General features: G+C 42.3%; 2 protein-coding genes across 2 annotated transcripts; one reads left to right on the plus strand and one right to left on the minus strand.

Annotated features, from left to right (window-relative positions):
• Positions 1-970: 970 nt before the first annotated feature.
• supt4h1 (SPT4 homolog, DSIF elongation factor subunit) lies at positions 971-2,773 on the minus strand. Its single transcript, XM_055941533.1, has 5 exons — positions 2,566-2,773; positions 2,199-2,305; positions 2,044-2,099; positions 1,557-1,610; positions 971-1,361 (listed from the first exon to the last, which is right to left on the minus strand). The coding sequence occupies exons 1-5, from the start codon at positions 2,632-2,634 to the stop codon at positions 1,294-1,296; spliced, it is 354 nt and encodes a 117-aa protein (XP_055797508.1). The 5' UTR covers positions 2,635-2,773; the 3' UTR covers positions 971-1,293.
• A 2,220-nt stretch (positions 2,774-4,993) lies between these two features.
• On the plus strand, positions 4,994-12,838 carry LOC129867994 (uncharacterized). The gene has a single exon (XM_055941534.1). The coding sequence runs from the start codon at positions 6,180-6,182 to the stop codon at positions 11,940-11,942; it is 5,763 nt and encodes a 1,920-aa protein (XP_055797509.1). The 5' UTR covers positions 4,994-6,179; the 3' UTR covers positions 11,943-12,838.
• The last annotated feature ends 921 nt before the right edge of the window (positions 12,839-13,759 follow it).

The raw sequence follows: 13,759 nt of genomic DNA on the forward strand, positions 1-13,759 counted from the left end.
TTCCCCTTCATAAAACTGCCTCCTTGCACTTCTGAAGCACACTATCTTTGTCCAAGCAGACAGTATCTTTGTCCAAGCAGACAGTATCTTTGTCCAAGCAGACAGTATCTTTGTCCAAGCAGACAGACACTCAAAGTAGGTTTTCTATTAAGATTCCTTTTGAGCTAAAAAAAAAGCAATCGCAATCACCTTATTTTCATGTTATTTCCCAGTGCCCCTTCCAGTTTACAGAGCATGAGGATGTAATATGAGTAGTAAAGTGTACTGCTGACCTCTGTCTATGATTCCCATCAACAGGAGGCAACTTCCTAATAACAAGGCCTGTTGAGCTACACAGCGTAGCCTCAAATACAGGAACTGAACAACAGCTGACACACAAAGCAGGAACATCAATTAAATCATATCCTGTGAAATGGCTTCAAAATATGTCATTTAAAACTGTCATGGAGGCTGTGAGTACTTTCATGATCAGAAAATATACTCTTCATCCGATTTCATAATGAAAAAAAAAAAGTCAATCTGTCTAGCCAGCAGTATTTGCAGTCAGCTTTGTTAGCGATAGAAAAAGCATTGACCTAAACGAATAGTACCAACTATCAATTGAGGGACTTATCAAAGACGACATTCAATCCGATCGCGCTTTACCGACAATACACCGATTAAAAGCAGCGTTTCCCCGTTCGCTGAGACCCCATTCACAGTAAATGCGTTATGTTTGCTCAATCAAAAAATGACATTGACAGTAAAGCACGGTCGGATTGAATCATGGCCTTCAGTCATTTAATGGCTGACCTTTGTACAGTATACATCAGTTAAATGTAGCTCGTGACTGCCACCCGATGGACTTATACATTATTTTAAAAGATTCATTCGGGGAACCTGCAGTTACACAGCCCCATCATGTGATTGATTGTATACTGTTACTGGGGGGGTGTAATGATGTCAAGTGAGTTCTTTGAGATGCCAGAGATAATTTTTTTTTATAAAAACAACTTTAGAGTTTATTATGATAAATACACTCCGGGTTTGTAAATACAAATTGTTTTAATTATAGCATAATATGAGAATGTCTATTCTAGCAGAGTGAACCCATCCCATTGAAAACAAAAATCGACACATTACCCAAATTAAACAAGACAGTTCTATGAGATGTTACACATAATGAAAATCAGACTTGGCAAACAGAACATTAGCGACATCAGTCTCCACAGACTGTTTATGGATGAGTTGTTGCAGCGTGAAGCTGTGCTGAAGATGACCGCCTGTCCCCGTAGAGAGAGGTAATGATCAGGCTTATGTCTTGACAGCGGTGTCTCTGGATTTGTAGATCACTCCTCTGCTCTTCAGCTCTCTCACCACCCCTGCAGGACAGAAATAAGAACAACATTGAGAGAGAGAGAAGGTCACACAGTGGATGGGATTCAATGAAAGCAACTTGAGAGCCCAAGAGGATTCTGCAGTTTGTTTCCGGATTTTTGAACACATATGCCAATATTTTCTCAATGGCTCCTATAGTAGACGGTTGAGAATATACACTGCCTTTGAACGTGACATACCTGGAGGTAACCGCCCTGTCACCGTCACAGCATAGACACCAGGCTTGAAGTTACCTGAACAGGAAAAGTGAAATACAAAACAGCACTAGAACATTATAGGTGGTCCTGTATGGGTCAGTTGGTAGAGCATGTGTGTTTGATTCCCACGGCCACCCATATGTAAAACGTATGCACGCATGACTAAGTCACTTTGTATAAAAGTGTCTGCCAAATGGCATATAGCCAGCCAGCAGGTAGCCTAGTGGTTAGAGCATTGGACTAGTAACCGAAATTTTGCAAGTTCGAATCCCCGAGCTGACAAGGTAAAAATATGTCGTTCTGTCCCTGAACAAGGCAGTTAACCCACTGTTCCTAGGCCGTCATTGAAAATAATTTGTTCTTTAACTGACTTGCCTAGTTAAATAAAAGGTAAAATAAAAAATACTTCCAAGGAAACGTTTGAAAGAAAGTCATAGACCAACACGATAAACTATGACAACAAACTTACTGATTCTTTGCCACTTAGCCACCCAGCTGTCCTCGGGGCTCATCTGAGCTATGACCCTGTAAACAGTGTAAACAGAGATCGAATGCTTTAGCAATTAGCCCACACTTGCTGTCTAGAACTGACACTAAATCATCAATTACAAGTAGAGAACTTACCCATCAAAAGAGGAACTTGTACACTCATAGACCATCTCTCGATTCCCCTTCATCTGAAGGTACGACTCACAGTTGTCACAGCCATCATATTCAAACTGGTCAATAGTCTGTGTGGGGACAGAAGAAATATGGATTCAATGAATACACATGGCTAACTGGTTAGCTAGTCATGTTAGCACGTTACACAAACATTTCAGCAAACGTTACGTTAAATAGATAACAGTAAGCTTTTTAAAACGTTTCGTTCGATACACTGTAAGAAGCTAGGACAACCTCTCAGAGTAAGCTAGTGTCTACAAATGTATGCCACTGCCATTTGAAGAAAGCAGATGGTCAGCTTTGCTAACGTTAGCTTGCTATTATTTACCTTCACAAGAGAGCACAGAAGACATGCCCGCAAATGGCGGAGGTCCTTAGGACAAGTTTCCAACGCCATCTAGAAAATAGCAGCTGATATTTGAGAAATCTATCTGTAAACGCTATCAAATAAAAGCGTTTCAAAGGCGTTGTTTTGATTTTCACCGCTCTTAGACTGGCAATATGAAATAAGTACTTCCGGTTGACGGGTCACAGTTTTTTTGGACGCTTAGTTTTGAGTTTTAATTTCCCGTGTACAGTGAAATGCCTTTCTTGCAAGCCCTAAAACCAACAATGCTGTAATCAATAACGTAGTAGTACAAAAAAATAACATACGGTATAACAAAAACACACGAGAAATAAAACATACGAAAAAAAGTAAGTTAGTAGTAGTATACTACTAGGAGTATACTTAACATTAGGAACAACTTCCTAATATTGAGTTGCATCCCCCTTTTGCCCTCAGAACAGCCTCAATTCGTTGGGGCATGGACTCTACAAGGTGTCGAAAGTGTTCCACAGGAATGCTGGCCCATGTTGACCCCAATGCTTCCAACGGTAGTGTCAAGTTGGCTGGATGTCCTTTGGGTGGTGGACCATTGTTGATGAACAAGGGAGTATGAAAAACCCAGCAGTTCAAATAAAATAAAATAACAAACCAGTGCATGTGGCACCTACTACCATACCCCATCTACCATTCCAGTGTTTAATTGCTATATTGTAATTACTTTGCCACCATGGCCTATTTATTGCCTTACCTCCCGTATCTTACCTCATTTGCACACACTGTATGTTTGTTTACTCCATGTGTAACTCTGTGTTGTTTGTATGTGTCGAACTGCTTTGCATTATCTTGGCCAGGTCGCAGGTGTAAATGAGAACTTCTCAACTAGCCTACCTGTTTAAATAAAGGTGAAATAAAATTAAAAATAAATTAAAAAAGGCTTTTAAATACTTTTATTACCCATTCACCCTCTGAATGGCACATATACAGAATCCATGTCTTCTTCTATGGTATATTGGCGATCATATGATTTTACCAAAAAACGAAGAAAAAAATGTTTTAAAATTAAAAAAATTACTCAAACAACCTTTCTGTTAAAAATAAATAAAACCGATCTGATCCCTATACAGGCTCAAGGGGAACCTGGGAGGTCGGGTCTTCCGGCTCCAGTACCCCTTACAAGTCTTCCAAAGTAAAATCCCCAAAATCTTCAGCTGTAGCTACAATAATGTCTAGTTTATTCGACTTCTTTGAGATTTGTAAATTTTATAACTGTGGAAATGAACGCAACAAAATCCACTTTAACACACAGGGTAACTTGTGTCTGGCAGCAAACATTTACTACAGACTGTGGTGTATCCACTACCATCTCTTCACTGGCATCATTTGTTTTCTCAATTATTTTAAATTGCCTCCACATCGGAGATTCGATTGACCGCTCTAACTTTTGCCACCTCAATTTCCTTCACCCTTACAGGGCACTCCCAGAACTCAGGATCATTATCTCCACCACAATTGCAACAGTGTCGTCCTTTTGCACACCTTTCTTCAGTATACTCTGTTCGTCTACACATACTTGAAACATGGCCAAATCCTTTAGAATTCTTAGTGGTTTAGAGATAAAAACTCTTATGGCGTATCTCACAATAACCAAGCTTCACATGCGTAATGTAGGTATTTGTTCTTTATCAACAACAAAAAACAGGACCGATAGACTTTCTTCTTTTCCTCCATTCACCCAGCGGTCAGACACTGGGCTCCAACCACTCCAGGTATTCTCTTCAGGTATTCAACCTGAACATCTCCTTTTGACGGCTGCTCTATACCGAAGGTCAAAAACACTAAATCTTCTGTTGTCCGGATTCTTTTGAGGTCCACTGCAATATTCTTCTGGTTCTTTAGAAATACAATTCATCAAAATAAGACCCCTCCTGGTCACTCTGACAGAATCCACTTCTTCAAGCGCATACTTCACCATTTGACACATCAAAACGGGTTTCCCAAATATGGCATCCTTACTCAACAAACGCATCCCAACAAGAAGCGATTCATTAGCATTTTACACACGTATCCTCCACTCCGATTTCCTTTTTGTTCCAGTTTTCGATTCAGTCTTCACCAAATGTTTTCGACACGCTACTTAATTTGAACTCTGCATCCACTTCTGCCATATTTCCATTCCTGACCATTCAATCCATGTCTCAGTAATATCTTTAACCCATCTCCCCCCCTTCATCTACACTTGTTGAAGTGGATTTAACAAGTGACATCAATAAGGGATCATTGCTTTCACCTGGATTCACCTGGTGAATCTTATGGAAAGACCAAACGTTCTTAATGTTTTGTATACTCAGTGTATACAGGGTCAGTCAGTTGCAGTACCATATTCACAATGTGCAGGGATACTGGTGTGATAGAGGTAGATATGTGTTAGAGCCGATTTGGGCATATTTGTATAAAAGACTGAACATACTGAGCTCCATGTACATTTGTGTAAATATATTAAATATTAATGTATATGATGAAATATTAGGTACGTACCTTTATGATTTATTTACCGGATTGAGATATATTCATTTGTTATTAGTGTAACTCAGTTTTTGGCCCCCCCTCTTGCCCATTCATTGTACTGTGTTAATTGTGTTAGTATAAAGGCAGGAAGTTGGGCCTTCGGGGGGGGGGAGTCCTTGCTAGATGCGGGAGCGGTATAGTTTTTTGACCATATAGACATATAGACATACATACAGAAAGACAGACAGGTCATATTATATTATGTATTTGCATTTCAAGTAATCTCTGCTTTAAGTTGATTGGAGAATACCTTTTTGTTAGATAAGAAGAATAAACATTTTTTGTTGCACCATATCCCTGGATCTCATTGAATGTTTGGCCGTTTGGAAACGTTAAGTGTGGACTGTATGCGTCCGAAACAACCCCGCTTCAGGCTCGGGCAGTGGCTATGGTAAAGAGGAAAGGAAGCCACTACAATCAAGTCAAAAAACTCCGTGAAGGATTACTACCGGAAGGAAATCTCCGGTTCGGACACACGCTGGATTTTGTTCTATTTGTAATTGCATTCGGACCATAAGGACAGCTCGCTTGGAAGGATTTGAACTCCTAGATTTCGCCAGCCGTGAGTAACCACTGCGAATGAATGAGCTGCCCTGTTCAATGCGATCGTTTGATCATGCATATTATGGAAGCGCAAATGTGCTTATAATTGGAATGTTTGATAAACTTGGGAATGGAATTCAAAATACAGCGCTGTGAAAACAATTAAGAAGTTTAAGTTTGGGAAACACAGATCCTATGCACAATGTAGCCTAATCATATATCTAATATTTGGCCTAACGTGGAAATGCAATGCATCAAGGCAACGAATGCAACTTAAGGATCTAAAGATACTGCGTGTTAACTTCATTAAAGGGACAAAACCTCAACGGGATGAAATGTTTAAAACGCATCTAAAATGCCAAACTTGCACATGTGCAATTCAAAATGGGTCAATATGCTGAAATGGATGACTGTGTTTTTAAAGATTAAAGGAGGTCTAAAGGGGCATTACGTTTAACAATCAAACCAACAACCGTGTCATTGTAAATTGAGTGAACTAAAAGTGAATGATGGAGGTGGAAATATGGAAAAAGGCTGAAGTTGAGCCACAAACGCTCATTGAACCACATGACAGCATTTCCAATGTGTCAAAAATATCAAGTAAAACTAAGTATTCTAAGACTGCTTCCTCAGTGTCCTCTGAACGCCTTAAAGCCGAGGCAGAACGAGCAGCTCTACTAGCTCGCCGAGCATCATTACAAGACAAGCATGCATTGGAACTGGAGAAAGCTCAACTGAATGTTAGGATGGAAAAAATGGCACTGGAAACGGACATAGCAGCATATAATGCCAAACTAAAGGTCCTGGAGAGTACTGAGTCAACTTCTCAATCCCATTCCGTGGCAGCCCATTTACTAAGCCAAGAAGATGGAATGAACTCTTATTTTGAGAAACAGGAACCAGAGGTCTATGTGGAACCTGAACCATCACCTGTTGAGTTTGCTGCATTAGGTGCAGTTCCAAAGACCCCACTACAAAGAGTTTTACAACAACCGACCACAAAGCCATCAAACCCTATTCCGAAAACAGTCGTAAACCACACTCTTCAGCAGCCAACAGCAAGGTCTAGCAATCAACACAGAATCAACACTGCGGGTATCAGCCATAATACCAGCCATGATAACCTCTCTACTGTCATGCAAAGGCAGAATGAAATTGCTGACCTCCTTGTACTACAGCACAAACAAGCCACACTCCCTGTTAGGGAGATACCTATGTTTGACGGTGATCCTCTAAACTTTAGGCCATTCATGCGTGCATTTGAGCATGGTATAGAAGATAAGACAAGCAGTCACCAGGATAGGCTCTATTACCTGGAACAATACACCTCTGGTCAGCCCAAGGATCTGGTCCGTAGTTGTCTGCATATGGAAGCCAGAAGAGGCTATGCAGTAGCTAAGAGGTTGTTAAAGGAACACTTTGGCAATGAAATCAAAGTCACCACTGCTTACATGGAAAAGGCTTGGAACTGGACAAACATCAAACCCGATGATGGAAAGGGACTGGGTGGTTATGCACTCTATCTAAGAGGTTGCTGTAACGCTATGCAAGACCTACAGAACATGGAAGAGCTTAATCTTCCCTCCAACATAAAGCTGATCATGTCAAAACTTCCCTACAAACTAAGGGAAAAATGGAGGTCTATGGCATGTGATATTTTAGAGAGAAGTCACCTGAGGGCCCAGTTCAGTGACCTGGTAACGTTCATGGAAAAACAGGCCAAAATACTGCAGGATCCGTTGTATGGAGATATTCAAGATCCCCTGTACAACAAAAGGTTTTTAAAACCCAAAACAGAAGCTGACTTTAAACAGCAGTTCAAGTCCAAGAGTAGGGGAAGCAGCTTTGCCACTACAGTAGCTGTAGTGGCAGATTGTGACTCTGAAAAACCTTTAAAAGAACAAACATTCAAAGTAAAGAGACCAGGCACCTACCCTTCTGATGCTCCCAGTATCTCATGTATATTTTGTGCTGGTGCGCATTTATTGGTCGACTGCCAACAGGTGAAGGCACAGCCACATGAATTCAAGGTTGAGTTTCTGAGATCAAAAGGCCTTTGTTTTGGCTGTTTGATGAGAGGACACTTAAGCAGAGAATGTAAAAGAAGGATGACCTGTCAGAGCTGTCAAAGAAAGCACCCCACTATCCTGCACATTGAAGGAAGAGAGAGATTTAGATCTCAAAAGGCAGATATGAGTGGTGTAGCAGTAAAGCGGGAGGAGACTGTCAGCAGTGCTCTTGTTTCACTGGAAGCTGGTGAAGATACCGGGGCCGGTACAGATTGTGCACTTGCAATTGTGCCAGTTCAAGTAAAGGTGGCAAATGGAAGCAAGTCTGTGTTAACCTATGCGTTTCTCGATTCTGGTAGCTCAGCAACATTTTGTACGGAGAGACTCATGAGGCAGTTGCAAGCTAAAGGCAGTGCGACTGAAATTCTGCTACGCACAATGGGGCAGGAGAGTCCTACCAAGAGCTTTGAGATATCTGGATTAGAGATTGGCAATGTGGAAGGCGACACATTTCTTGCATTACCAAAGGTCTACACCCAACATAAGATCCCAGTGACAAGAGAGAACATTCCCACTCAGAAAGATCTCAAAAGGTGGCCATACCTGAAAGAGGTTCAGTTGAAGGAGATTGATGCCGACGTCGAACTTCTGATTGGCGTAAATGCTCCAAAGGCAATGGAACCCTGGCAAATCATAAATAGCCAAGGCAACGGACCGTATGCAGTGAAAACCCTCTTTGGATGGGTGATGAATGGTCCTCTCAACAGTTGTACCATGGCAGAAGAATCTGGGCATCCTACGGTGATGGCCAATTGTATCTCAATGGCCGACCTGGGGGTTCTTCTTGTAAATCAGTACAACCATGACTTCCCTGAGAGAGAGTATGAAGAGAAAAGTGAGATGTCAGCTGAGGATCGTAGGTTTATGGAGATTGTATCAAGCTCCATAACCCTCAAAGACCATCACTACTACTTACCGTTGCCCTTTCGCAACAAAGATGTAGTCCTGCCAAACAACCGTGACATGGCAAAGCAGCGGGCTCTAAATATTATCAGGAAGTTCAAGAAGGACAAAGGTTACGCTGCAGAGTACAAAGGCTTCATGGAAGAGATGATAACAAAAGGTTACGCCGAGAAGGTACCACAAGAACAGCTCCTCAGAGAGAAAGGCAAGGTATGGTACATACCACACCATGGCGTTCACCATAAGCGCAAAGGAACGATACGAGTGGTGTTTGACTGTTCATCATCCTATAAAGGTACATCTCTTAACAGTGAACTCCTTCAAGGCCCTGACTTGGCAAACACGCTTATAGGAGTCTTGCTAAGATTTCGGCAAGAGCACATTGCCATGATGGCAGACATCGAAGGAATGTTCCATCAAGTACGTGTCCATGAAGATGACTTAGACTTCCTGCGATTCCTATGGTGGCCGGATGGTGATACTAACAAAAGATTGGAGGAGTACAGAATGACAGTACATCTTTTCGGTGCTATATCCTCTCCAAGTTGTGCAAACTTTGCACTGCGAAAGACTGCAGAAGACAACTGTGAGAGGTACGATGAAGAGGTGATTCAAACAGTCAAGTCCAACTTCTATGTTGATGACTGCCTCAAGTCAGTGGCCACAGAAGAACAAGCCATAGCTCTCACAAGAAACCTCAGGGATGTGTGCTCTCAAGGTGGGTTCAAATTGACCAAGTGGGTCAGCAACAGCCGCACTGTACTAGCTTCTATCCCTGATGAACACAAAGCCAAGCAGATAAAAGAACTGGACCTGGACAGAGAAAAGCTGCCTGTTGAAAGAGCACTTGGAATCCGATGGAACATTGAAAGGGATGTGTTTACCTTCCAGGTCACTGTCAAGAACAGACCCCTTACAAGAAGAGGTATTCTCTCAACTGTCAGCTCTATTTATGATCCATTAGGTTTCCTCGCCCCATTCGTATTAAAGGCAAAGCAAATTCTTCAAGTGCTCTGCAAGCTAAAGTGTGGATGGGACGAAGTTATCCCTGAAGAACACTCTATTTCATGGAAGAGATGGCTCTCAGAGCTGGACCAGCTCTCCAGATTCCAGATAGACAGGTGTATGATGCCTGAGAACTTTGGTCAAATCAAGACCGCACAGCTGCATCACTTCGGTGATGCAAGTGAACAAGGTTATGGCACGGCAAGCTACCTTAGGTTCACAAACGTTATGGAAAAGGTCCACATCGCATTCATACTGGGGAAATCAAGGGTGACTCCACTCAAGCAGATGACGATCCCCAGACTGGAACTTGCTGCAGCAACATTGGCAGTGCGAGTGGACAGGATGTTAAGGTTGGAGCTCCAGATTGAACTTGAGGAGTCAACTTTCTGGACAGACAGCCAGTCGGTGCTAAAATACATCCGCAACGATACCAAGAGATTCCATACTTTTGTGGCTAATAGGGTTGCTATGATCCGTGACCTATCGAAAGCAAAACAGTGGAGGTATTTGAACTCCAAACACAACCCAGCCGATGATGCCTCAAGAGGATTACATGTTGAAACTTTCCTGAACTCAAAGAGATGGCGCAAAGGACCAGAATTCCTGGAGAAAACAGAAACACAATGGCCGAAAGTCCCCGAGGAGCTTGGCTCCATCCCTCCAGATGATCCAGAGGTGAGAAAAGACGTCATCGTAAACAGTACATGTGTGGAAGAAAAGAGTCCGACCAGCAAACTGATTGAGTACTATTCAACATGGAACAGCTTGAAGAAAGCAGTTGCCTGGATGCTGAAACTGAAGAGACTTCTACTACAGTTAAGCCAGAAAAGGAAAGTTCTCACCCAAACTGATCCAGGATCAGATCAGAGTCTGACAAACTCACTGAAGGAACAAATTGACAAGTTCAAACTGACGTTTGGAAAAGAAAGTCTGTCTGTAGATGACCTAGATGAAGCAGAAAAGGTCATCATTCGATTTGAGCAACGACAGCACTTTAAACAAGAAATTGCACTAGTTGTAAAAGGAAAACAATGTGCCAAGAGAAGCGGCTCAATCTGTAAGCTTGACCCAATAGTTGACAATGGCATTCTGAGAGTAGGAGGAAGGTTAAGCAAAGCTGCTATGCCTACGGAACTAAAGAATCCTATGATCCTGCCCAAAGACTCCTACATCTCCAGACTGATCTTACTCCACATCCATGAGCAGGTTGGCCACTCTGGGAGAGGTCACATGCTTTCTAGACTTCGCCAGCGATATTGGATACCCTGTGCCAACTCCTTAGCAAGAAAGATCCTTAAGAGCTGTGTCTTCTGCAGGCGGATGCAAGCTAGAGCTGGAGAACAGAAGATGGCTGACCTTCCACAAGATCGGGTAGCACCTGATTTGCCGCCTTTCACCCATGTGGGCATAGATTACTTTGGCCCCATAGAGGTGAAGCGAGGCCGCGTTCATGTGAAGCGGTATGGTGTGATCTTTACTTGCCTTGTGAGTCGAGCTGTCCATCTAGAAGTTGCTAGTTATCTGGATACTGATTCCTGCATCAATGCCCTGCGCAGGTTCATCTGTCGAAGGGGCCCAGTAACAAGTATCAGAACAGACAATGGCACCAACTTTGTTGGAACACACAGAGAGCTAGGAGAAGCTCTGAAAGAGCTGGATCACAACAAGATTCAAAATAAATTACTGAAGGAAGGAGTGACATGGTCATTCAACCCTCCCTCTGGAGCCCACCATGGGGGGGTATGGGAGAGGTTGATCCGACTGGTGAAAAAGATCCTCTATTCAGTCCTTAAAGAGCAAGTACTGGATGATGAGGCTTTGCAGACAGCCTTGTGTGAAGTTGAGGCGATTATGAACGACAGACCAATCACTACTGTAACAAATGACCCTAACGATCTAGAACCCCTGACTCCGAACCATCTGCTTCATCTGAAAGCAAAGCCAGTCCTGCCACCAGGACTATTCCAGAGAAGTGACCTATACTCACGAAGGAGATGGAAGCAAGTACAATATATCACTGACCTCTTCTGGAAGAGATGGATCAGGGAGTATCTTCCACTTATGCAGGAGCGGAACAAGTGGAACAAAACTAAGAGAAACTTCAGTCCTGGTGACCTTGTGGTCATCGTCGATGACACCGCCCCAAGGAACTCTTGGCTAATGGGGCGTGTGGTGAAGGCTTTGCCAGGGGCCAAAGGTCTTGTCCGGAGCGTCATGGTTAAGACTAAGACCAATATCTTACAGAGACCTATCAATAAACTCTGTCTGCTCCTTGAGGCGACGAAGTGAGACACACACACACACACACACAGTGCTCCATCTTTGAATCATGTGCACCTCTGATTCGTTGATGTCGTACTCTTACATTCTTTGATGTCATACATTTTTTGGACGTCAAACTCTTGACATTTTTTGGAAGTTGAACACCTTTACACTTCAACTCAGACTGAGATCTATGGACTATTTTCCTATATGGCACCTTGTATATTTGTATATAGCTATGAACTGTAATGGTGCTCTGGTATAGAATGTTTTTGTATTGGCTCTACGTTTGAATATTAAGTAATTGTTGTGCATTCAGTGCAGTCAACAATTAGGGGCCGGTATGTTAGAGCCGATTTGGGCATATTTGTATAAAAGACTGAACATACTGAGCTCCATGTACATTTGTGTAAATATATTAAATATTAATGTATATGATGAAATATTAGGTACGTACCTTTATGATTTATTTACCGGATTGAGATATATTCATTTGTTATTAGTGTAACTCAGTTTTTGGCCCCCCCTCTTGCCCATTCATTGTACTGTGTTAATTGTGTTAGTATAAAGGCAGGAAGTTGGGCCTTCGGGGGGGGGAGTCCTTGCTAGATGCGGGAGCGGTATAGTTTTTTGACCATATAGACATATAGACATATAGACATACATACAGAAAGACAGACAGGTCATATTATATTATGTATTTGCATTTCAAGTAATCTCTGCTTTAAGTTGATTGGAGAATACCTTTTTGTTAGATAAGAAGAATAAACATTTTTTGTTGCACCATATCCCTGGATCTCATTGAATGTTTGGCCGTTTGGAAACGTTAAGTGTGGACTGTATGCGTCCGAAACAACCCCGCTTCAGGCTCGGGCAGTGGCTATGGTAAAGAGGAAAGGAAGCCACTACAATATGTATAGGGGTAAGGTCACAGGGATACTGGAGTGATAGAGGTAGATATGTATAGGGGTAAGGAGACAGGGATACTGGAGTGATAGAGGTAGATATGTATAGGGGTAAGGTCACAGGGATACTGGAGTGATAGAGGTAGATATGTATAGGGGTAAGGTCACAGGGATACTGGAGTGATAGAGGTAGATATGTATAGGGGTAAGGTGACAGGGATACTGGAGTGATGGAGGTAGATATGTATAGGGGTAAGGTCACAGGGATACTGGAGTGATAGAGGTAGATATGTATAAGGGTAAGGTAACAGGGATACTGGAGTGATAGAGGTAGATATGTATACGGGTCAGGTGACTGGGATAATGGAGTGATAGAGGTAGATATGTATAAGGGTCAGGTGACTGGGATAATGGAGTGATAGAGGTAGATATGTATAAGGGTCAGGTGACTGGGATAATGGAGTGATAGAGGTAGATATGTATAAGGGTGCACTTAAGGGTATAAGGGTGCACAATGCCCTTTTGCAGCCAGGCATGTGTGTTGTGACTGAGTGTGTGACAGAGAAAATCGTTTCTGTGTCATTTAGAGGGAAAATGCATACATTTTAGCATTTGAGTCACTTTTCAAAAGTTGCTAAAAGTTCCAAATACATTTGTAAAAGTAGCTAAATTTGTTGCTAGGTGCTGTTTGAAAAAAAGTTGCCAGGGTAGTCTGAAATATTGCTAAATCTAGCAATAAGATTGCTAAATTGGCATCACTGGGAACGGTATCGTGTATAGAGAACAGTCTATGGCTTGGGTGGCTGGAGTCTTGAACGGTTTCCGGGCCCTCCTTTCACTCCCCTAATATAGACGCCTGGTCTCATAGACTATATGTAACATAGTAAAAGTAAATCCGGTACACTCAAATTAATATGATATACATTTGGTATGGTTACA

The sequence above is a fragment of the Salvelinus fontinalis genome, chromosome 13 (assembly GCF_029448725.1).
Source record: "Salvelinus fontinalis isolate EN_2023a chromosome 13, ASM2944872v1, whole genome shotgun sequence".
Lineage (NCBI taxonomy): Eukaryota > Metazoa > Chordata > Actinopteri > Salmoniformes > Salmonidae > Salvelinus > Salvelinus fontinalis.

Coding starts and splice junctions, on each gene's coding strand:
- supt4h1 (XM_055941533.1), bottom strand. CDS start 2,634: ATGGCGTTGGAAACTTGTCCTAAGGACCTCCGCCATTTGCGGGCATGT. Junction 2,306..2,565: donor TTCTGTGCTCTCTTGTGAAG/GTAAATAATAGC, acceptor GTCCCCACACAG/ACTATTGACCAGTTTGAATA. Junction 2,100..2,198: donor ACAAGTTCCTCTTTTGATGG/GTAAGTTCTCTA, acceptor CACTGTTTACAG/GGTCATAGCTCAGATGAGCC.
- LOC129867994 (XM_055941534.1), top strand. CDS start 6,180: ATGATGGAGGTGGAAATATGGAAAAAGGCTGAAGTTGAGCCACAAACG.